The sequence below is a fragment of the Ursus americanus genome, chromosome 17, assembly GCF_024610735.1.
Source record: "Ursus americanus isolate L20-20 chromosome 17, mUrsAme1.1.p, whole genome shotgun sequence".
NCBI classification, from domain to species: Eukaryota; Metazoa; Chordata; class Mammalia; order Carnivora; family Ursidae; genus Ursus; species Ursus americanus.
In genome coordinates this window covers 55,088,186-55,112,343 of record NC_142143.1, presented here as the reverse complement: position 1 = coordinate 55,112,343, position 24,158 = coordinate 55,088,186, and the positions used below count along the sequence as shown (strand labels likewise).

General features: G+C 43.9%; 1 protein-coding gene across 4 annotated transcripts in view; it reads left to right on the top strand.

The window, feature by feature from the left end:
* The window catches only part of OS9 (OS9 endoplasmic reticulum lectin), a 32,300-nt gene extending 8,713 nt beyond the window's left edge, over positions 1–23,587 (top strand). Inside the window, exons 6-15 of one of the 4 annotated variants that reach the window (XM_045789730.2) lie at positions 18,466–18,676; positions 18,797–18,898; positions 19,107–19,207; positions 19,386–19,437; positions 20,119–20,207; positions 20,430–20,711; positions 20,963–21,152; positions 22,089–22,253; positions 22,426–22,538; positions 22,793–23,587. In XM_045789730.2, coding sequence (XP_045645686.2) covers positions 18,466–18,676; positions 18,797–18,898; positions 19,107–19,207; positions 19,386–19,437; positions 20,119–20,207; positions 20,430–20,711; positions 20,963–21,152; positions 22,089–22,253; positions 22,426–22,538; positions 22,793–22,918 — 1,431 coding nt within the window. In that variant the 3' untranslated portion in view covers positions 22,919–23,587. Of the gene's footprint in view, positions 1–18,465; positions 18,677–18,793; positions 18,899–19,106; positions 19,208–19,385; positions 19,438–20,118; positions 20,208–20,429; positions 20,712–20,962; positions 21,153–22,088; positions 22,254–22,425; positions 22,539–22,792 lie in introns of all 4 variants that reach the window. The other 3 variants (XM_045789729.2, XM_045789732.2, XM_045789731.2) reach the window with 3 other exon arrangements.
* Positions 23,588–24,158: the final 571 nt, after the last annotated feature.

Sequence of the window (24,158 nt, the reverse complement as noted above, 5' to 3'; positions counted from 1 at the left end):
TAAATCCTTTGCCCATTTTTTAATTGAGTTGTTTGTTTTTTTATTGTTGTTGAGTTGTGGGAGTTCTTTATATATTCTGGATATTAATCGCTTATCAGATATATGATTTGCAAGTATTTTCTCCCATTCTTTGGGTTTCTTTTTTACTCTCTCTCTCTTTTTAATAGGCTCCACGCCTAATGTGGGGCTTGAACTCACGGCCGTGAGGTCAAGAGTCACATGCTCTACCAACTGAGCCAACCAGGCACCCCCTGCTTTTTCACTCTCTTAATAGTGTTTTTTTGGTGCATAGCAGTTTTTAATTCTGATGAAGTCTAATTTACCTATTTTTTCTTTTATTGCCTGTGCTTTTGGCCTCATATTTAAGAAATCATTGCCTATTCCAAGGTCATAATTTTTACTGATATTTTCTTCTAAGAATTTTGTAGTTTTATAGTTTTGAGTTGATTTTTTAAAAGATTTTGTTTATTTATTTGACAGAGGGAGAGAGAGCACAAGCAGGGGGAATGCAGGCAGAGGGAGAGGGAGAAGCAGGCTCCCTGCCAAGCAGGGAGCCCAATGGGGGACTTGATCCCAGGACCCTGGGATCATGACCTGAGCCGAAGGCAGACGCTCAATTGACTAAGCCACCCAGGCGCCCCTGAGTTGATTTTTTTTTGAAGATTTTATTTATTTATTTGAGAGCGAGAGAGAGCACAAGTGGGGCGGGGAGGGGCAGAGGGAGAGGGGGAAGCAGGCTCCCCGCTGAGCAGGGAGCCCCATGCAGGGCTGGATCCCAGGACCCCGAGATCATGACCTGAGCCAGAGGCAGACACTTAACCGAGTGCGTGACCAAGGCACCCCTTGAGTTGATTTTTATATACAAAGTAAGATAAGGATCCAACTTCATTTGTTTGCATGTAAACATCCAGTTTTTCTAGCACCATTTGTTGAAAATACTATCCTTGTCCCTTTGAATGATTTAGTACCCTTGTTGAAAATCAAATGAGCAAGTATGTTAGGCTTTATTTCTGAGCTCTGTTCTACTCCATTGGTCTGTGTGTCTGTCCTAATGCCAATACCACACTGCTTCAATTGCGGTGGCTTTGTAGTGAGTTTTGAAATTAGGAAGTGTTGAGTCTTCCAGCTATGTTCTTTTTCTGAGATTGTTTTGGCTATATGAGGCCCCCTGAGATTCTGTATGAATTTTATTTTATTTATTTTTATTTTTATTTTTATTTTTTTAAAGATTTTATTTATTTATTCGACAGAGATAGAAACAGCCAGCGAGAGAGGGAACACAAGCAGGGGGAGTGGGAGAGGAAGAAGCAGGCTCAAAGTGGAGGAGCCTGATGTGGGGCTTGATCCCATAACGCCGGAATCACGCCCTGAGCCTAAGGCAAACGCTTAACCGCTGTGCCACCCAGGCGCCCCTCTGTATGAATTTTAAGATGGGTTTTTCTCTGTCTATAAAAAAGGCCATTGGGATTTTGATAGGGATCGAATATGTAGATCACTTTGTGTAGTGTTGCCACCTTTTTTTAAAAAATTTTTTTATTTTAATGTTTTTTTATTATATTATGTTAGTCACCATACAGTACATCCCCGGATTCCGATATAAAGTTCGATGATTCATTAGTTGCGTATAACACCCAGTGCACCATGCAATACGTGCCCTCCCCCTCCCCTCTGAAGCCCTCAGTTTGTTTCTCAGAGCCCACAGTCTCTCATGCTTCATTCCCCCTTCTGATTACCCCCCCTTTCTTTATCCCTTTCTTCCCCTACCGATCATCCTAGTTCTTATGTTCCATAGATGAGAGAAACCATAAGATAACTGTCTTTCTCTGCTTGACTTATTTCACTTAGCATTATCTCCTCCAGTGCCGTCCATGTTGCAGCAAATGTTGAGAACTCGTTCTTTCTGATAGCTGAGTAATATTCCATTGTATATATGGACCACAACTTCTTAATCCAGTCATCTGTTGAAGGGCATCTCGGCTCCTTCCACGATTTAGCTATTGTGGACAATGCTGCTATGAACAGTGGGGTGCATATGGCCCTTCTCTTCACTACGTCTGTATCTTTGGGGCAGATACCCAGTAGTGCAATGGCTGGATCATAGGGGAGCTCAATTTTTAACTTTTTAAGGGACCTCCACGCTGTTTTCCAGAGTGGCTGTACCAACTTGCATTCCCACCAACAATGTAGGAGGGATCCCCTTTCTCCACATCCTCTCCAGCAATTGTTGTTTCTTGCCTTGTCAATTTTTGCCATTCTCACTGGCATAAGGTGGTATCTTAGTGTGGTTTTGATTTGAATTTCCCTGATGGCTAATGATTTTGAACATTTTTTCATGTGTCTGTTAGCCCATCTTAATGTTAAGTTTTCCAATCTGTGAACATACGATGTCTTTCCATTTATTTGTGTCTTCTATAATTTCTTTCTATAATATTTTGTAGTTTTCCATGTGCAAGTCTTTCACCTCCTTGGATACATTTATCCTAAGTAGTTTATTTTTTGATGCTATTGTAAGTGAAAATTTTTTTAAAAATTGCCTTTTTGGCTTGTTCATTACAAGTGTACAGAAATACAACTGATATTTGCAGGTTGATTTTATATCCTGCAACTTTGCTGAATTCATTTATTAGCTGTAACAGTTTTTTTGTGGGGGGGTTCTTTTGGATTTTCTATGTGTAACGTCATGTCACTATGAATAGAGACGATTTTACTTCTTCCTTTCCAATTTGGATGCCCTTTCTTTTTCTTGCCTAATTGCTCTGGTTAGAACTTCCAGTACTATGTTAAATAGAAGTGGCATAAAGTGTGGGGCGCCTGGGTGTCGCAGTCGTTAAGCGTCTGCCTTCGGCTCAGGGTGTGATCCCAGCGTTCTGGGATCGAGTCCCACATCGGGCTCCTCCGCTGGGAGCCTGCTTCTTCCTCTCCCACTCCCCCTGCTTGTGTTCCCTCTCTCGCTGGCTGTCTCTCTCTCTGTCAAATAAATAAATAAAATCTTAAAAAAAAAAATAAAGAAGTGGCATAAAGTGGGCATCCTTAACTTGTTCCTAATATTAGTGGAAAAGCTTTCAGTCTTTCACCATTGAGTATGACGTTAGCTATGGGTTTTTATTTGTGGCCTCTGTCATGTTGAGGATATTCTCTTCTATTCCAAGGGTGTTGACTTTTGTCCAATGCTTTGTTCACACCAGTTGAGATGATCATGTGGATTTTTCTTCATTCTGTTAATGTGCTGTATTGTAGTGTGCAAATTGATTTTTGTATATTGAGCCATCCTTGCATTCCTGGAATAAAACCCATGTAAATCATGATACATAATGCTTTCAGTATGCTACTGAAGTTGGTTTGCTAGTATTTTGTTAAGAAATTTTGCATTTGTATTCACAAGGGATCTTGGTCTATAGTTTTCTTGTAATATCTTCGTCTGGGTTTGGTATCAGGGTAGTGTTAGCCTCACAGAATGAGTTAGGAAGGCATTCTTTATATATTTCAGATGTAATTCCTTGGTCATCTACATTATCTGTAGCTTGTTTTTTTCTTTTGTTCATAGTATCTCAAATGTACTTTTAATTTAAAATTTTAAAAATTCTGATATTAAAATTTCCAACCTTTTTCTTAGTTTGTACATTTTGTGCCTTTTATTAATAGGAAAGGTCCTATTCATTTATATTTTTCAAATTATAGAAGTTTTCTTCTCATATGTTGGACTTTAATTCAACAAATTAATCTAATTTAATGTATTATGTAAGCTTGGAACCTAAATATACCTATTTTTCATCTGAATATCTGTCTGTCCCAGCATCATTTACTGAGCAGCCCATACTTTCCTCCCTGATTTTTAGTGCCACATCAGGCATTTATCAAGTTGCCATATGTATGTGCATTTTCTTCTTGTCTTCTCTTTTTTTTCAATAGTCTGTCTATTCTTATGCCAATACCACGTTGTTTTAAGTACTATAGCTTTTTAGTAAGTCTTGGTATCTGATAATAGGCATTTTCCTTTGTTCTTCAAAACTGTCTGAGATATTATTGGACACGTTCTGTGAAAAAACTCTTGGGGATTTTAATTGGAATTACATTGAATTTTATATTAATTTGGAGAGAATTGATATTTTATGATATCGACTCTTCATTCCCAATGAACATAATATATACTTCTATTTACTTATTGCCTGATTTTAATTTTCTCTATGAAAGCTCTTGTATATCCCATGTGAGGTTAGTTCTAGAGACCTTGTAGCTTTTATTTGTGCCTTATGTGTGTAGGCAAATGTTTCAAGCGTACGAGTACCTTGTAGTTTTTGATGCTATTGTAAGTGGCATCTTTTATTTATTTTTTATTTTTTAAAGAGTTACTTATCCATGTGAGGGGGGAGGGGCAGTGGGAGAAATAGAGAGAGAGAGAATCTCCAGCAGACTTTTCACTGAGCATGGAGCCCGATGCAGGGCTCAATCCCACAACCCCGAGATCATCACCTGAGCTGAAATCAAGAGTCAGATGCTCAACTGACTGAGCCACCCAGGTGCCCTGTAAATGGGATATTTTATATAGTTGTCTTTTTCTGTTTGACTTATTTCGCTTAGCGCAATACCCTCTAGTTCCATTCACATCGTTGCAAATGGCAAGATTTCATTTTTCATGGCTGAGTAGTATTCCATTGTATATATTTACCACATCTTCTTTATCCATGCATCAATCTGTGGACATCTGGGCTCTTTCTATAGTTTGGCTATTGTGGACATTGCTGCTATAAATATTGGGGTGCAGGTGCCCCTTCAAACACTACATTTGTATCTTTGGGGTAAATACCCAGGAAAGCAATTGTTGGGTTGCAGGGTAGCTCTATTTTCAACTTTTTGAGGAAGCTCCATACTGCTTTTCAGTGTAGCTTCACCAGCTTGCATTCTTACCAAAAGTGTAAGAAGGTTCCCCTTTTTCCGCATCCTCGCCACCTTCTTTTGTTTCCTGACTTGTTAATTTTAGCCATTCTGACTGGTGTGATGTGGTATCTCATTGTGGTTTTGATGTGTATTTGCATGATGCCAAGTGATGTTGAGCAATTTTTCATGTGTCTATTGGCCATTTGTATGTCTTTTCTGGAGAAATGTCTGTTCATGTCTTCTCATTTTTGATTGGATTATTTGTTCTTTCTGTGTGGAGTTTGATAAGTTCTTTATAGATTTTGGATACTAGCCCTTTATCTGATAGGTCATTTGCAAATATTTTCTCCCATTCTGTTAGTTGTCTTTTGGTTTTGTCAACTCTTTCCTTTGCTGTAGAAAAGCTTTTTATCTTGATGAAGTCCCAGTAGTTCATTTTTGCCTTTGTTTCCCTCGCCTTTGGAGACATGTCTAGCAAGAACTTGCTGTGACCGAGGTCACAGTGGTTGCTGACTGTGTTCTTCTCTAGGATTTTGACAGATTCCTGTCTTACATTTAGGTCTTTCATCCATTTTGAGTCTCTTTTTGTGTATGGTGTAAGGAAATGGTCCAGTTTCATTGTTCTGCACATGGCCACACTAAAGAAAACTCTGTATTTATTTTTTTAATGATTTTTTATTATATTATGTTAGTCACCATACAGTACATCCCCAGTTTCCAATATAAAGTTCGATGATTCATTAGTTGCGTATAACACCCAGTGCACCATGCAATACGTGCCCTCCTTACTACCCATCACCGGCCTATCCCATTCCCCCACCCCCCTCCCCTCTGAGGCCCTCAGTTTGTTTCTCAGAGTCTGTAGTCTCTCATGCTTCATTCCCCCTTCTGATTATCCCCCTTTCTTTATCCCTTTCTTCCCCTACTGATCATCCTAGTTCTTATGTTCCATAGATGAGAGAAATCATATGATATTTGTGTTTCTCTGCTTGACTTATTTCACTTAGCATTATCTCCTCCAGTGCCGTCCATGTTGCAGCAAATGTTGAGAATTCATTCTTTCTGGTAGTCTGTATTTAATTTTTTTAATGGATTACATTCTCACAGGTCAAATATAGAAATTCTTACATGCTCAGTTTTTTTTTTTTTTTTTTTTTAGAGAGCATGTGTGGGGTGGAGTTTGGGGAGGGGTAGAGAATCTTTTTTTTTTTAAGATTTTATTTATTTATTTGACAGAGAGAGAGAGAGAGCACAAGCACGGGGAGCGGCAGGCAAAGGGAGAGGGAGAAGCAGGCTCCCTGCTGAGCAGGGAGCCCGATGCAGGGCTCCATCCCAGGACCCTGGGATCATGACCTGAGCCGCTTAAAGAGCTGAGCCACCCAGGCACCCCTGGGAGAGAGAATCTTAAGCAGTCTCCACAGCCAGCACAGAGCTGATCTGAGGCTTGATCTCATGAGCCACCCCTGAGATAATGACTTGAGCTGAAATCAGGAGTTGGGCACTCAACCAACTGAGCCACCCACATGCTCCTCAGAGATTTTATTTGTAAGTAAACTACCCCCAACGTGGGGCTCAAATTCATAATGCCATGATCGAGAGTCGCATGCTGTACTGACTGAGCCAGCCAGGTGCCCTGACTCAGAGATTTTTTTCAATGTTCGTACAAACATTTATCTTTGAGCTTTTTCCAAATACATATATAAATAGCTACCTTTTCCTTCCTTCCTCCCTACCTGCGTCCCTTTCTTCTTTCCTTTTTGTTTCTTTTTTCTTTTCTTTTTTTTTTTTTAAAGGTTTTATTTATTTATTTGACAGAGATAGAGACAGCCAGCGAGAGAGGGAACACAAGCAGGGGAGTGGGAGAGGAAGAAGCAGGCTCATAGCAGAGGAGCCCGATGTGGGGCTCGATCCCATAACGCCGGGATCACGCCCTGAGCCGAAGGCAGACGCTTAACCGCTGGGCCACCCAGGCGCCCCTGTTTCTTTTTTCTTTTTGTCTGTCTTTTTATTGAGGTATAACTGACCTATAACATTATATTAGTTTCAGGTATATAATATAATATAATGTTTCAGTGTTTAATGTATTGTAAAGTGATCACCACAATAAGTCTAGTTAACATCTGTCAACCATACAGTTACACATTTTTTTTCCTGGGATGAGAACTTGTACGATCTACTCTCTTGGCAACTTCCAAATATGTGGTATGGTGTCACTAGCTATTATCGCCATGCGGTACCTCCCCTTAACTTACTTATTTTATAACTGGAAGCTTGTACCTTTTGGCTCCCTTCACCCATTTTGCCCATCACCCTCTTGTTCTTTCTTATTTTTATTTTTTAAAAGATTTATTTATTTGAGAGAGAAAGTGCAAGAAGGGGGAGGGGCAGAGGGAGAGGGAGAGAGAGAATCCTCAGGCAGACTCCCTGCAGGGCACGGAGCTGGATGTGGGGCTCGATCCCAGGACCCCGGGATCATGACCTGAGCTGAAATCAAGAGTAGGATGCTTAACCGACTGAGCCACCCAAGCGCTCTACTCTTGCTCTTTTTTATAGTTGCTCTTTTTTTTTTAAGATTTTATTTATTTATTTGACAGACAGCCAGCGAGAGAGGGAGCATAGCAGGGGAGTGTGAGAGGAAGAAGCAGGCTCCCAGTGGAGGAGCCTGATGTGGGGCTCGATCCCAGAATGCCCGGGATCACGCCCTGAGCCGAAGGCAGACGCTTAACGACTGAGCCACCCAGGCGCCCCTATAGTTGCTCTTATTCTCTTATACACTGTGCTGTCATTTGGCTAAGTCGTTCCTGTTGATGGACATTTAGGTGGTTTTAACTCTTACTAACACCAGGTGCTGCTGTGAATAGCCTTGTACCTGCAGAGTGTATGTAGGTTAAATTCCTGGAAGTAGACTTGTGTGATTTTGGTACGTACTGCCAAGTTACCCGCTTAGGTAAATTACTCTCCCTCCAGCAATGTATGAGAATGCCAGTTCCCCTACAGCTCTGCCAACCCAGTGTATTTTTAAACTTGTGGATTTTGGCCAGTCATCAAATAGGCATCAGATAAACAGTGATTTCTTAGTATGATTTTAACTTGCGTTTATCTTAGGAAAAGGTAAAAATCTTACTCCTATTTAAGAGCGATTTCTCTTTCAGCCTTTACTCTTCTTTCAACCATCCAAGTTCTTTGCTCATTTTTCTAAGGGATTGTTGCTCTTTTTCTTCTAAACCTATAAGAACTCTTTGTATAATAGATTGTCCCTTTGTCCATAATAGGAATTGTGGGATGCTTCACTCAGCTTTCTCCTTCCCTAATCATGCATGGAGAAGGCTGTCCAGTTCACTCCATGTGTGTTGCATCCCTCAGCTTTTGATGTGCAGTGTTTCCCATTTTCACCGTTACTTGCACTTTGCTTGAGAACTTATTTTAGATTTATGCTTATTATATTTCCAAACAGTTGTGTTTTATTTTTGTTGTTTTTATATAATTGCTATTGATTTCTCATTTTATGCTGTTGTGTCAGTGATTCGTTGGTAATTATCGACTTTCTCTGTTGAACTTTAAAAAATGGTCTGGGTGTGCTTGAAAGAGTGTGTGTTCTCTATTCAGTTCAAAACTAATTGTATTGGTCAAGTTTTCTACTAATTTTATTTTGTCCAGGTGGCCAAATATTGAAAGAGGTGTATTAAAATTTTCACTGTGATGGTGGATTTGGCAATTTTTCCTTCATGTATTTTGAGGCGGTGGTAGACGCATATAAATTCAGAATTGTGATATCTTCGTGGTAGATTATTCCTCTTATATTCCTCTTGTACCTTAATGTTGAGGTCCTTTTTTTCCTAATCGCATTTAAAAAATATTGTGAAATATACCACAATACATAAAATGGGATGAAACATGCGTCTGTTGTGTAAGGATGAATAAAGGAAATAGTCACCTAATAGCCTTAGGTTATGGAAGAATGCTGACCGTACCTTAGAAGTTCCTCTGTGCCCCATACACCACATCCCTCCCTCTCCCTTTACGACAGAGCTAACAGCTATCCTAACTTTATCAGGAGAATTCGTTTGCTTTTCTCTCGAGTTTTGCCATCTGTGTATGCATCTCATTTAATTTAGCCGCCTTCTTCTGAACTTCATACAAATGGCATCATCATATTGAGTGAAAACATGCAGAGTGCACACAGCGAAATCTGGAGTTTGTTTCTTTTGCTCAGTACTGCGTTTGAGATTCAGCCCCATCAAGGGCGGGAGCCGCAGTGCACTCGCCTAAAGGCCTGCAGCGTATTCCTCTGTATAGTCCGTCATCCTCTTTTCATCCAGATTACCTTTCATGGACGTTTGGGTTACTCCCAGTTTTCTGCTGTTACCAAAACCTGCTGCTAGACATTCTTTTAAGTATCTCCTAATGTAATGTGCAAGAGTCTCTTGAAGGAGAATTTTGCCTGGGCGTACAGTTGCTGGGCCACAGGATATGAAGGTGGGCCCCTGTTCTGCTTTATTTGCCAATTGCAGAGTGTTTTCCTAAGTTTTGGTTCCCATGCATATTCTTATTGCAGTATGACTTCCCAACATTCCATATCCTGGCCTATATATATTACCAGACTTCCACATGTCTACTCATGTATTGGGTGTGTGATGGTATCACATGATGAATTTAATTCTCATTTCACTGATTCCTAAGAACTGGTCATTCTTTCAAGAATTTATTAATATGAAACTGATTTAAACTAGCGTACTTGATACCCTAATATTAAGCCAAACTTTCATTTGAAATTTTAACGATTTATTGATTTTCTAATGTTAAGCCAATTTTGCATTCCTAAGACGAACCCAGTTTGGTCACATGTGTTATTCTTGACTATTCTTTTTAGATCTTGCTGGATTCAGTTTGCTGCTTTTTAAAGGACTCTGTATATGTCTCTTGAGAGATACTGACCTGTAGTTTTTCCTTCTAGTACTGTCCTTATTACATTTTGGTAACTCCTCAAAAGATGAGTACAAAAATGTTCTCGCTTTTTCTATACTCCGAAGAATGTTTAAGATTGCAATTTTTTTTTTTTTTAAGTAGGCTCCACACCAGCCTGGGGCTTGAACTCACGACGCTGAGATCAAGATCTGATCTGAGATCAAGAGTCAGACACTTAACTGACTGAGCCACCCAGGTGCCTCAAGATTGTAATTTTTTATTCCTTGAGCGTTTGGCAGAATTCACCTGGAAAATCATGTTGGTCTGCATTTTCATTGTGGGAAGATTTCAACTTGATTTTCTTTAGTAATTTTAGGAATATTCAGTTTTCTATTTCTTTGTGTCAGTTGTAGTAAGGTGTATTTTTTAGGAATTTATCCATTTCATCTAATTTTTCAGATTTACTGTCATGAAGTTGTTCATGATACCCTTCTATTATCTTTTTAACCCCTGTAGCATCTGTGATCAAGTCCCTCTTTCCATTCCTCGGGGGTTTTGCCTCCTTCGTTACTGGTCATTCTCACCAGAGGTTGGTCAGTTGTATTACTCTTTTTGGGGAACCGACTATTTTGGCTCTGTTGAGTTTCTGTGTTGCATCTGTCTTCTATTTTATTAATGTCCACTCTTTATTTTCCTTCCTTCTGCTTTCTTATTTATTTTACCATTCCATTTTTAACTTCTTGAAATGAATGCATAACTCCTTCATTTTCAGCTTTTCCTTTTTTATGAATATTTCTTATAAATTTCTCTCCAAGCACTACTTTAGTTATTATAAGTTTTTATGGCTATTTTAAATTTCTTTATCTAAATTTCTTTTTTTTTTTAACCCTCTCCCCTCCAGCAACCCTCAGTTTGTTTCCTATGATTAAGAGTCTCTCATGGTTTGTCTCCCTCTCTGATTTTGTCTTGTTTTATTTTTCCCTCTCTTCCCCTATGATCCTCTGGTTTGTTTCTTAAATTCCACATATGAGTGAGATCGTATGATAATTGTCTTTCTCTGATTAATTTATTTCACTTAGCACAATACCCTCTAGTTCCATCCATGTCGTTGCAAATGGCAAAGTCTCATGATTTGGTGGCTGAGTAGTGTTCCATTGTATGTCTATACCACATCTTCTTTATCCATTCATCTGTCGATGGACATCTGGGCTCTTTCCATAGTTTGGCTATTGTGGACATTGCTGCTATAAACACTGGGGTGCGGGTGCCCCTTCAGATCATTACATTTGTATCTTTGGGGTAAATACCCAGTAGTACAATTGCTGGGTCGTAGGGTAGCTCTATTTTCAACTTTTTGAAAAAAAAGTTTTCCAGAGTGGCTGCACCAGCTTGCATTCCCACCAACGGTGTAAGAGGTTCCCCTTTCTCCACATCCTCGCCAACATCTGTCGTTTCCTAACTTGTTAATTTTAGCCAGTCTGACTGGTGTGAGGTGGTATCTCATTGTGGCTTTGATTTGTATCTTTATCTAAATTTCAAACAGACAATACTTTCTCATGATTCAAAACCCAGGAAATATAGGAATTTTTGTGCAAGGAAAATTTCCCTCCCAAACTTACCTCCCGGCTGCCCAGTTCCCATGGTGCCTTCCCCACCAGGTCACCTTGCTCTTAGTGTTCGGTGTGCACTTCCAGCCGTTGCGGTTCACAAGCAGTTATGACTAGAGAATCTTATTTCTTTTTCTCTTTTTTTATATGCAACATATAGTATATTAAACACACATTCTGCATTTTGGTTTTATATATCTTGACGATAATTCTTAGAGATCTTTCAATGGCCTTACATCTAGAGCTTTATTTTTTGTTTTTACATCTATATATTATTCCACTGGATGACTGTTCCATCATTTTGTCATCATTGCTATACTGAGTAAATAGTTTCCCTCCAGTTTTGGTTGTTATTACAAAAGATTATTACATTATACATACATTCATGTCAATATATCTTGAAAGTGTAAGTGCTGGGTACGGATTATATACATTTAAGGGTGTCCTTATAAAACCTTTATTTTAGAAAGTTAGAAACATATAAAATCAGAGATAATTGTCCAATGACCCCCTGTGATCATCTAGTTTCAACAAATATGGCCGGTCTCATTTTATCTGTCTTTTTGCCCACCTCCCTCCACTACCACCTCCATTCCCAGACTACTTCGAAGTAAATTACAGACATCACTTCATCCATAAATATTTCTGTATTTATCCCTATAAGGTTAAAGCTCTTGTACGGACCCCTGGGTGGCTCAGTCAGTTAAGCGTCCAACTCTTGGTTTCAGCTCGGGTCATGATCTCCACTGAGCATGGAATCTGCTTGAGATTGTGTCTCTCCCTCTCCCTCTGCCCCTCCCCTCCTCACACGCTCATTCTCTCCTCTCTCAAATAAATAAATAAATCTTTTTTTAAAAAAGCTCTTTAAAACATAACTACAATACCATATCAGACCAAAGAATTAACAGTAGTTCCTTATTACCAAATATTCAATATCTTCATGTTTCCCTGATTTTCTTATATATCTCGTAATTACAGAGGTTATTTGATTGTTGTACCATTTGAGTCCTTTAAATTTGTTAAGACTTGTTGAATGGTCCAGTATACGTCAGTTTCTCTGAATGTTTCTTTGTGCTGGAAAAGAATGTGTGCTCTGTGTCAGGTATGGTGTCTCCTGTATGTCTTTCAGGTTATCATTACTACTTATGCTGTTCAAATCATTGGTATCTTTACTGGTTTGTCTTCCACTATAATTATTGATTTGTCTGTTATTCCTTATTCTTTAAATTTATTCATTATCATTCTGTCTATTGTTGCTTTATGTATTTGGGGGCAGTGTATTAATTTCTTCAACAAATGTTTAAGGGCTTCTACATGCCAGGCGCTGTTGTAGTTACTAGAGATATTTTGGTGAACAAAAAAGACAAAAATTCCTGCTGTAGTGGGGAGAGACCGACAATAAGGAAGATAAAGAATTACATACAATTTAAATGATCTTGGGGCGCCTGGGTGGCGCAGTCATTAAGCGGCTGCCTTCGGCTCAGGGAGTGATCCCTGCGCTATGGGATCGAGCCCCACATCAGGCTCCTCCGCTGGGAGGCTGCTTCTTCCTCTCCCACTCCCCCTGCTTGTGTTCCCTCTCTCGCTGGCTGTCTCTCTCTCTGTCAAATAAATAAATAAAATCTTTTAAAAAAATTTTAAATTATCTTCCTCATAAGTTGAACTTTTAACATTATGAATTGACCTTCTTTGTCTTAATTTTTTTTTACTTACAGTCTCTTGTGTGGTAATAGAACTGTATAACAGCTTTTATTGAGTTGTTTGCTGTATTTTTTCATCCTTTTACTTTTATCCTTTCTATATTCTTATGTCTTAAATGTGTTCTATAAGCAGCATATAGTTGTATTTTTAGAAAATTTTAACATATATATATATATATATATTTGGATTTACTTCTGACATTTTATTTTATGCTCTCTTTTGTTCTATCTGTTCTGTTTTTCTCCCCTTTCTTGCTTTTATTTTCTTTCATTATCTTGATCATGCCACCTTTGCTTTCAGCCGAGTAAGAAGTTATGTAGTATTTCTTTCAATAAGAGTTTTATAAAGATATGACTCACATGCCATACAATTCAGCGTGCAGTTCAGTGGTGTGTGTGTATTCAGAGTTGTGCCGCCATCACCAGAATTACTCTCAGAACGTCTTCGTCCCCCTAAAAGAAAGTCCCTACTCTTTGGCAGTTACTCTCCCTCAAACTGTCCCCTTGACCACACCCTCCACTCTAGACCTCTAGACAAGGTCTCATCTTTCTGTCTCTACAGATTTGCCTCTCCTAGACATTTCATGTGACTGGGATCATACAATGTGTGACCTTTGTGTCTGGCTTCTTTCACTTACCGTGTTTTCAAGGATCACCCATGGGCAGCATGCACCCGTACTTTCTTGCGTGTTATTGCCAAGTACTGTTCCACATCCTGGTCATCCATTTATCACTTGGTAGACATTTGGGTTATGTCTTTTTAGTTTTAGGAGCAGTGCTGCTTTTCACATTTGTGAACAAGATTTTATGTGCACGTAGGTTGTCATTTCTCTTGGTAGATACCAAGGAGTAGAGCTGCTGGATCGTAACGGTAGACTTTTGGAGAAACTGCCAGACTTTTCCCAAAGCAGTAGCACCATCTTAGAATCCCACTCGTAGTATATGAGGGTTTCTCCACATCCTCACCAGCAGTGGCTTTTATCTTTTAAACTCCAGCCATCCTAGTGAGTGTGAAGTGGCATTTCATTGTGGTTTTGATTTGCAGTTCCCTGGTGATAAAAGATGTGGTGCCTCTTTTCATGTGCTTTACTATTAGCAAGTTGTGTATCTTCTTTGGACAGATGTCTATTCAGATCTTTTGCCCGTTTTTATTTTTTTTTTATTTTTTTAAAGATTTTATTTATGGGGCGCCTGGGTGGCACAGCGGTTGAGCGTCTGCCTTCGGCTCAGGGCGTGATCCCGGCGTTCTGGGATCGAGCCCCACATAAGGCTCCTCCGCTGGGAGCCTGCTTCTTCCTCTCTCACTCCCCCTGCCTGTGTTCCCTCTCTCGCTGGCTGTCTCTATCTCTGTCGAATAAATAAATAAAATCTTTAAAAAATAAAAATAAAAATAAAGATAAATAAAATAAAAAATAAAATAAAATAAAAAATAAAGCCAAAGGCAGACGCTCAACCGCTGTGCCACCCAGGCGCCCCCTTTTGCCTGTTTTTAAATTGCATTATTTGGCTTTTTATTATTGAGTGGTAAGATTTCTTTATATATTCTGGATACAAGTTTTATCAGAAACATGATTTACAAATATTTTCTCCCATTCTTGAGGTTGTCATTTCACATTCTTGATGGTGTCCTTTGCAGCACAAAAGCTTTTAATTTTGATGACTTCCAATTCACCTATGTTTTGTTTCTTGTGCCTTTGATGTCCTATTAAATAAACCATTAGCTCGTGTAAGGCCAGGAAGACTTACACCTATATTTTCTCGTGAAAATGTTACAGTTTTGCATTTAGGTCTTTGATCCATTTTGAGTTAATTTTTGTATATAGTATGTGGTAGGGGTGCAACTTCATCTGTTTGCACGTAGATATCCAGTTGACCCACCATCATTGGTTGAAAGATGATTCTCATTGAATTATCTTGATTACCTTTCAAAAAATCAAATGATAATAAAAGTAAAGGTTAATTTCTGGACTCTAAATTCTATCTCATTGGTCTATGTATCTGTCTGTAAGTCAGCACTACACTGTCCTGATTACTGTAGTTTTGTAGCAAGTTTTAAAATCAGTGTGAGTTTTCCAACTTTGTTCTTCTCCCAGATTAGTTTGGCTGTTTGGAGTCCCTTGAATTTTCATATGAATTTTAGGATCAGTTAATTTCCGCAATGAAGCCAGCTGGAATTCTGATGGGGATTGCATTGAATGTAAAGATCAATTTGGGGGAAGATTGCCGTCTTAATATTAATACTAAGTCTTCTATGAGCTTGGATATCTTTCTACTTATTTAAGTCTTTAACTTCTTTAAGAAATGTTTTGTAGCTTTCAGAGTATAAGTTTTGCACTTTTTTTGCCACATTTATTCCTAATTATTCTTTTGATGCTATTGCAAATTATTTTTTTTATTATTTTCTTTTTTAATTGTTCATTGCAGTGTATAGAAATACAATTGATTCCTGTATCCTGCAGCCTTGTTGAACTTGTATATTAGTTCCAATAGTTTAATAGATTCTTTAGGATTTCCTCCCTCCCTCCCCCTCCCCCTCCCTCCCCCTCCCTCTCCCCCCTCCTCCCTCTCCCCCCTCCTCCCTCTCTCCTTCCTTTCCCCTCCCTCCCTCCTTCCCTTCCCTTCCCTTCCCTTCCCTTCCCTTCCCTTCCCTTCCCTTCCCTTCTCTTCCCTTCTCCTTCCCTTCTCCTTCCTTCCCTCCCTCCCTCCCTCCCTCCCTCCCTCCCTCCCTCCTGTAGGCACTACACCCAGCATGCAGCCCAGTGTGGGGCTTGAACTCCTGACCCTGAGACCAAGACCTGAGCTAAGATCAAAAGTCGGACACTTAACCAACTGAGCCACCCAGGGGCCCCTAGGATTTTCTATATATAAAATCATCTGTAAATGGACATGGTTTTATTTTTTTTTCTTTCCAATATAGATGCCTTTTATTTCGTTTTCTTGCCTTATTGGCCTGGTCAAAACCTCCAGCCCAGTGTTGAATGGAAGTGGCACAAGCAGACATCCTTGTCTAATTCCTTTTTTTTTTTTTTTTTTTTTGAGAGAGAGAGAGATCTGGGGGTGGGGGTGGGAGGAAGGGGCAGAGGGAGGGGGGAGAGAGAATCTCAAGCAGGCTCCACATCCAGTTTGGAGCCAACGTGGGGGCTTGATCTCACAACCCCAAGATCATGACCTGAGCTGAAAAATCAAGAGTTGGACACTCAACCAACCGAGCTACCCAGGTGCCCCATCCTTGTCTTATTCCCGATCTTAGAGGGAAACCATTCAGTTTTTCACCATTAAGTGTAATGTTAGCTGTGGATTTTTCATAGATGCCTCTTATCAGGTTAATGAAATTCTCTTCTATTTCAAGTTTGTTGAATGTTTTAATCATGAAGACGTGTCACATCTTATCAACTGCTTTTTCTGCATCCACTGAGATAATCGTATGGTTTTTGTCCTTTATTCTGTTGATAGGGTGTATCAATTACATTAATTGATTTGTTTATGTTAGCCCAACTTTGCACTCCTGGGATAAATCCATATGGTCTGGTGTGTAACCCTTTTTATATGTTGCTAAATTTGATTAACTAGTATTTTGTTGAGAATTTGGGGTCTTTATTCATAAGAGATGGTGGCTTATAGTTTCCTTTTCTTGTGATAGGTTTGTCTAGATTTGGTATCAGGGTGATAATACTGTCTTTGTAGTATGAGTTGGGGGAATATTCCCTCCTTTTTTCTGGAAGAGTTTGATTAGGATTGGTATTTATTGTTTTTTAAATATTTGGTAGAATTCACCAATAGACCCATGTGGCCCAGGCTTTTCTTTGTGGTTAGTTTCTGGATTACTAATTCAATCTCTTTACTTGTTATGGGTCTATTCATATTGCTTATTTCTTCTTGAGTCAGTTTTGGTAGTTGTGTCTTTCTAGAAATTTGTCCATTTCATCTAAGTTATCTGATTTGTTGGCATGTAGGTGTTCAATTTCTTTACAATTCTTTTTTATTTCTGTAAGGTCAATGGTAGTGTCCCCTCTTTCACTCCTGATATAGTAGTGTATTAATTTGAGTCTTCTCTTTTTTTCTTGGTAAGTCTAGCTGAAGTTTTGTCACTTACTGATCTTTTCAAAACAAGTTTTAGTTTCATTGATTTTTCTCTGTTGTTTTTCTATTCTTTGTTTCACTTATTTTTGTTCTGATCTATATTACTTCCTTCCCTCTGTTTGCTTTGGGTTTAGTTTGCTTTCCTTTCTCTAGTGTTTTAGGGTAGAAGGTTAAATTACTGATTTGAGGTCTTTTCTTCTTTTTTAATATTGTCTTTTGCAGAGAAGAATTTAAATCGTATACATACACATACACATACATGTATACACACACAAAAAGAATATATATATTTCAAATACATACAAGGGCAGTTGACCCTTGACCAACACAAGTTTGAACTGTGTGGGCCTACTTATAAGCCGGGTTTTTTTTTTTCCAGTAAATATTTTGGAAAATTATGACAATTTGAAAAAACTCACAGATGAACCACATAAGCCTAGAAATATTGAGAAAATTAAGTTAGGTATGTCATGAATGCATGAAATATATGTAGGCAGTAATCTATTTTATCATTTGCTATCATATACACAAATCTATTATAAAAGTTAAAATTTATCAAAACTTATGCACAGACTTGTGGACCATATATGGTGCCATTCACAGTAGTGAAAAATGTACACACATAAGGGTGCGGTGTTGAATCATGGCAGCGTGAAACCCTGGCACCTAGCCACCTCCTGTTGCTGCTGGGATGAGCTCAAGTGTTGCAGGTATCGGCTTAAAACTCCATGGTGCTAATCATCTCCCCATGAGCAGTTTGCCTCCAGTAGATTGTATGTCACAGTAACAAGTGATCTCTTGGGCTCTTGCTATTAGTAGTGAAGTTGTGGGGGACTCAGAAGTTCTGGGCAGATTTTTGACTGCGGTGGGGGAGGTCAGTGTCCCCAAGCCCCTGCCTTGCTCAAGGGTCAGCTGTATATATGTAAATATGTGTAGCTATCAGATACGTATAAGTATATATATGTTGTATTTCCACAAAGCAAGGATGTGAACCACAAACTGGCTGGTTACCTCCAGGGAAACTGCCTGAATTCTCTTCCTGTTTTGACCACTTACCAGGGGTCAACTTGACCAAGTCCCTTATCGGCAGCAAACCTAAGCCACAAAGTTGAGGTACTAATCCCTCCCTCCCTAGGTTTTAGTGATAATTAACAGAGCTAATGTCTGTAAAGCGTCGTTCACACAGTGCATGCACAGAACCAGACGCGCAGTAAGTGCTGAAAACAGGCAGCGGCTCCAAGAACAAAAGCTCGTTATTAGTGGTAATTATTATTTGTTTGCCTGCTCTGTCCTGGCAGTTCCTCTGTGACGAGGGGGCTGGCATTTCGGGGGACTACATCGATCGTGTGGACGAGCCCTTGTCCTGCTCTTACGTGTTGACCATTCGGACTCCTCGGCTCTGCCCCCACCCCCTCCTCCGGCCTCCCCCCAGTGCCGCCCCCCAGGCCATTCTCTGTCACCCTGCCCTGCAGCCTGAGGAGTACATGGCCTACATTCAGAGGCAAACTGGTGAGTAGTGAGAAGGGCAAGAAGAGGAGGAAGAGACACGGGCAGGGAGCGGCGGAAGATAGGGGACTGAGAGCCCAGGGGCACGAGGCCTCGTCCTGCCCACACGCTGTTTCTCAGTAGACTCAAGGCAGTATGGAGATAAAGTCACGGAGGAGCAGCAAGACCTGGAGCCGCAGGTGTGGAGTGAGGCCCAGGTGGGAGCGGTGCCCTCAAAGAGAGCAGGTAGGACCCTGTGGCCCCTGTTCCACGAAACCTCCCGCCCGTTTCTTCCCTTCCCCGGTCTTACTGTCCTGGACTGACGTTGGGGACGGGGAGGAAGTACTCTGGGTCCTGATTCCTTAGCAGTAGTGAAGGAGAATGCACCCCATCCTACTTGCTCCCTTCCATTTCTCCCCTCCTTTCAGATTCCTCCCTGTTCTCTGTATCCCAGGTGCACGCCCCACCAAGGACGACAGTAAGGAGTCGGATTTCTGGAAGATGCTTCATGAGCCAGAGGAGCGGACCCCTGGGGTGGAGGAGGCTCAGGCTGAGGTGAGAGCCAGCTTCCTGGCCACTTCTCTGATGAGGCTGGCCCTGGGCGAGCTGAGGTCATCACGAGATGACTTACCCCTGCCTAGGGAGGCAAGGATCTACCCAGAACCACCGCCTTAAGAGTGTGGTAGGCATAAACAAGCTTGCGTACTTGACTCTGCCCTTTTCTCCTCACCAGGAGCAGGAACCAAACCTTGAGGCAGCAGATCCAGCTCCGGGCCCTCCCCATGGTGAGCGAACCCTCCATGTCTCCTTTACTGGTTGAATGTATTCTGGGGTTGGCAGGGGTGGGGGTGGGGTGGAGCTAAACACTGGTCGGGGAGGTTGGGCCGCCAGGCCAGCATCAAATTCATTTTTATAGGAGGTAATACTATTTGCAGACAGCCATTCTATTATAGGGAGATAGCAGGACACAGTGGTTCCTCTTCTTGCTGACTTTGTAATCCTGGGTGATTTCACTTAACCTCAATTTCCTCACCCCCGACAGCGGGTAATACCCCTACCTTACAGGGTGGTTGTGAGGTTAAATGGAACGAGTCTGTAGTTCATAGCAGAGTGCCTGGAACAGAGTAGACAATAACTGGTTTGTGTCTGTGGAAAGGGGAGAGCAGTAGCCAGGGAGGAGGAGCCTGTGGCCCCAGAATCTCTGATGTGGCCCTAAAACCCGGAGCAGCTGCCAGCGGGGCTCCGCAGCGCTGGCGCGAGCAGCTTGTCAATATCCCCTCTCTCACCTGCGAGTGTCACCCACTCACAGTGCTCTCCGGGGGGCGGGGCGGCCCCATCTCACTCACCAGACAGGTGGCTCCTGGAGGCGGGGACCGTGTCTGTCCTTGGTCTCCTCAGCTCCTCTCCTCAGGAAATCAAAATAGAATTTAGGACACAACTGGTTCACTCCTGCTCTTTCATCTCAGATTTTCAGAACAATGTGCAGGTCAAAGTCATCCGGAGTCCTGCGGACTTGATTCGATTGATAGAGGAGCTGAAAGGTGGCACAAAAAAGGTGTGGGCCCCGCTTAAGGGAGGGGGGACCCTGCCTCCCTGCTGGGAGCACTCAGAGGGTCAGCCCTGACCTGGGCCTGAAGTGAGCCCGGCAGAGCTGACTCCCTTTCTTTCCCTCCCGAGACCCCTGCTACCGCACTCCGGCCGCTGCGTGTCTGCCGCCCGTGCGTCTCCCCTGCAGCCTCAGCTGTCCACCTCTTTCTTCCGGTCCCCGTCCACGCAGGGGAGGCCACACGGAGGCCCAGAGCGGCCTGCAGAAGATGCTGCCGAAGTCCCTCAAAGGGACGCAGAGGTGAAGGGAAGGAGTGACGCGGATCATCAGAACGAGGCGGGAGAAGAGGAGAGGGAGGAGGAGGACGACGAGGAGGAGGAGGAGGACGAACAGCAGTTACTGGGAGAGTTCGAGAAGGAGCTGGAAGGGATACTGCTCCCGGCTGATCGAGAGCGGCTCCGTTCGGAGGTGAAGGCCGGCATGGAGCGGGAACTGGAGAACATCATCCAGGAGGTACGCGCAGCTCCCCGCGCTTGCGCAGCTCCCCACGCTTGCGCAGCCGGCTGCTGCTGGGGCTGGCCGAGGGGCCCCAACGGAACCAAGCACAGCGTCCAGAGGGCTGTTTACGTAACGAAGGGGGGGACAGTAGGGAAAGGGGATCAGAGAGGGGGCTGAGACTTAGCTGTCACTCTCCTGTAGAGCATGGACCACTGACCTTCACTCCCCAGACCCTTGACTCTCCACTCCTGCCTTGGGCATTCCAGACAGAGAAGGAGCTGGACCCAGACGGGTTGAAGAAGGAATCCGAGCGTGATCGCGCAATGCTGGCCCTGACGTCCACTCTCAACAAACTCATCAAAAGGCTGGAAGAAAAACAGAGTCCAGAGCTGGTGAAGAAGCACAGGAAAAGGAGGGTCGTCCCCCAAAAGCCTCCCCCCTCCCCCCAAACAGCAGGTAAGAGCTGTCAGGGAGGGGCAATCAAGCCCATTGTCTTTGTCCCTCAGCTTGTGGACTCTGGAGGGCGTCCTGTTCTTTCCCTTCTGAGGGAGCTTACTCCCTTCCCTCTTTCTGGAACACTGTTTTCACTCCTGCCTTCTTCGCACGGCCTTTGTCCCTTTGCCTGGTTACCTCCTATTCATTCATCGTTTTGGGAAGCAGCTTCTAAAGCATATCTGTCTTGGTTTCTGGCTTGCTTCTGTGCCCCCAGTGGCTAGCACTCTCCTGGCGCACAGTGGGTGGTCAGGGACAGTAACAGAACGATTGCGACTGGGCCTGTGTGCTGGAGACCACACAGCGGGGAAGGACGCAGGTTATCAACAGTGAGCCCTTTGCGCTGGGAGAGGCCCCAGCGGGTGGGGTGTGAATAGGCAGGCCCACCATTCCTAAGCCGGCTGCCTGGACAGACTTGAAGTTATTGCTTCTTCTTGCACCCCCTGATCTCCCTTCCACAGGGTCGTATGAGATCACACATTCCAAATGGAATGTTCTATTTTCAAACCGTCCACCCCACTATCTCTATAAACATTGGAATGTCTTTCGAGTACCAGCATGTGGAGTACCAAAGCACAGTTTTCCCACCTGCTTCTTAAAACAAAACGTCTTTGTTGGCCCAGGTGGCCTGATTTTTACTTCAGAAAACACAGTCACTTCCGGTAGGGCCCAGACAGAGAATTATTGGCCTGGAGGGAACAGGGGTGGGGTGCGTTGGTGGAGGGAGCTTTATAGGCTCGAAGGGGAGGGCGCTGATGTATTCTGGGCCCTGGTTCATCTCTGTGCTTGTGATGCAAAACTGCCCAAACCAGCGGATGGCTTAGGGAGGGTGACCGGCCGTGGCCCCTAAGCCGGAGTCACGGCTCTGCTTTGTGTCTCCCTGTGTGTCCCCCCTCTAAGAGAAGGATCCTGAGCACAGAGTCCGGGTCCGGGTCACCAGGCTCCGTCACGGAGGCCCCAATCAGGATCTGACTGTCCTCGAGATGAACCGGGAAAACCCACAGCTGAAACAAATCGAGGGGCTGGTGAAAGAGCTGCTGGAGAGGGAGGGGCTCACGGCGGAAGGTGGGCCCTGGGGCTGGCTGGCTTAAGAGCTGTTGGCAGGGCCTGCTGCCTGAGGTGGAGGGGCTGGGTCAAGGCGGACTGGAAGCCTCGCTGGGGACCTGGGAGGCAGAGGGCCCTGCACAGAGGCTCCCATCCTTCCTCTCCTCTCACTGCCCACTCGGCTCCTTTCCAGGGAAAATTGAAATCAAAATCGTGCGACCAGGGGCAGAAGGGACAGAGGAGGACGCACGTTGGCTGACCGACGAGGACACAAGAAACCTCAAGGAGATTTTCTTCAATATCTTGGTGAGAGGCAGCCTACCCCCGGGGCCGGATCTAGCACCGCGGAGCTGAGAGCATGGCCAGGGGCCTCCTGGCCGGTCCCAGCCTCGCCACCTCTGAGCTGCTGGAATTTCTGGCGGCTGGGTGGGTGTTCCCTTGCGAAGTACGAAGTATGGTCCCCGCCCTCCCCACGCGGCCTGTGCCCCCATCCTCCAGCGCAGCCCTTGGCTCACCACCTGCAACCCCGCTCACCGCACCCCTCCTCACCCGCCCCGCAGGTGCAGGGAGCAGAGGAGGCGCAGAAAGAGCGGCAACGGCAGAAGGAGCTGGAGAGCAATTACCGCCGCGTGTGGGGCTCTCGTGGCGGGGAGGGCACCGGGGACCTGGAGGAGTTTGACTTCTGAGACCACCTCTGCCATCGGCCAGGGAGTCCAGAGCCTGCCTAGACTGGTCCTGCCTCCTCCCCCCACCCGCACCCCGGGGCCCTGAAGGCGAAACAGCAGAGTAGAGCTGAGCTGTGGACCTGGCCTTCTGTCGCCTCCTGCCACCTCCTGCCTGGGGGGTGTAGAGGGGCGGTGGCGTGAGCACGCCGCCCCCGCCCTGGCCGCCACTGCTCAGAGCCACCCAAGACCTCGCGGGCTTGTGGGGTTTGCTCTCCCAGGCTTCTCCCCACTGCCCCTTCCTTTCTCCCTGGCTCCCTCATACCAGTCCCCTAACTTGTCGGTTCCTTTCACCTCCCTCCCTAGAGAATTGGTGAGATCTTTTGAGTGAAGGAGGGTGGGGAGAGCATGAAGAGTGGGGCAGTTCAGCAGGTCCCCCCCACCCCACCTGAGCTGCTCTTCAGGGCCACCCCCTTCCCTTGGATCAGCTTGGGATTCTTTGCCCCTTTCCCTGCCCACACTGTTCCCTGCAATCCGGGCTTCCGAGTTGAGGTGCCTTCGCTTCTGTTTCAGAGGAAATGGGAGAAAGTTGCCCACCACCTCTGACATGATCCCACTGAAAAGGGTGGGGTACAGAACCACCCACCATGTTCTTGAACAAACAGGTTTCTCAATAAAGAACTGGACCATCAATCCATCAATCAGTGTTTTCTCTCAGGGGGTAGGTGGGGTGGGGGCTCTAATAGGCATGAGGCTTCGTGTTGTCCTCAGGGTGGAGTGCACACTCTCCCATCCCGTTCTGGGCTCCGCATCCCCCCCCCCAGGTGGCCCCAGTGGGGACTGGAGTGCACAGGAAGAGACCAGGACAGAGAAACAAAGCCCAGTGACCTGCCAAGGACTGAAACACTTGTAGTTCTGTGTTGCCCTCTTTTTCCTCCTCTATGTCTATTCCTTCTCTCTGGCCTCACATCCCAGAAGCCGAGTGCACAGCACAAAGTTACCCCATCACGGGGGCCTCCAGCTGAACCCTCCCCCCCACAGCGTGCTGCAGCTTCTGTTTGCCGCCTGCACCCCCGCGCCCACCTGCCACACCGTGTCACTTCTGCCAGGCCCAGAGAGGGCGCTGCCGCCCACCCGCGCCAGCTTCCTACCGTGCCCAGGGTAAGTGGGTCTGGGTAGGTCTCTCCATCTCCTCCCTGTTGCCAAATGCAGACACGGGGCCCCTCGCCTCCCCCTTTCTCCCTTTTCTCCATCTCTGAGATAC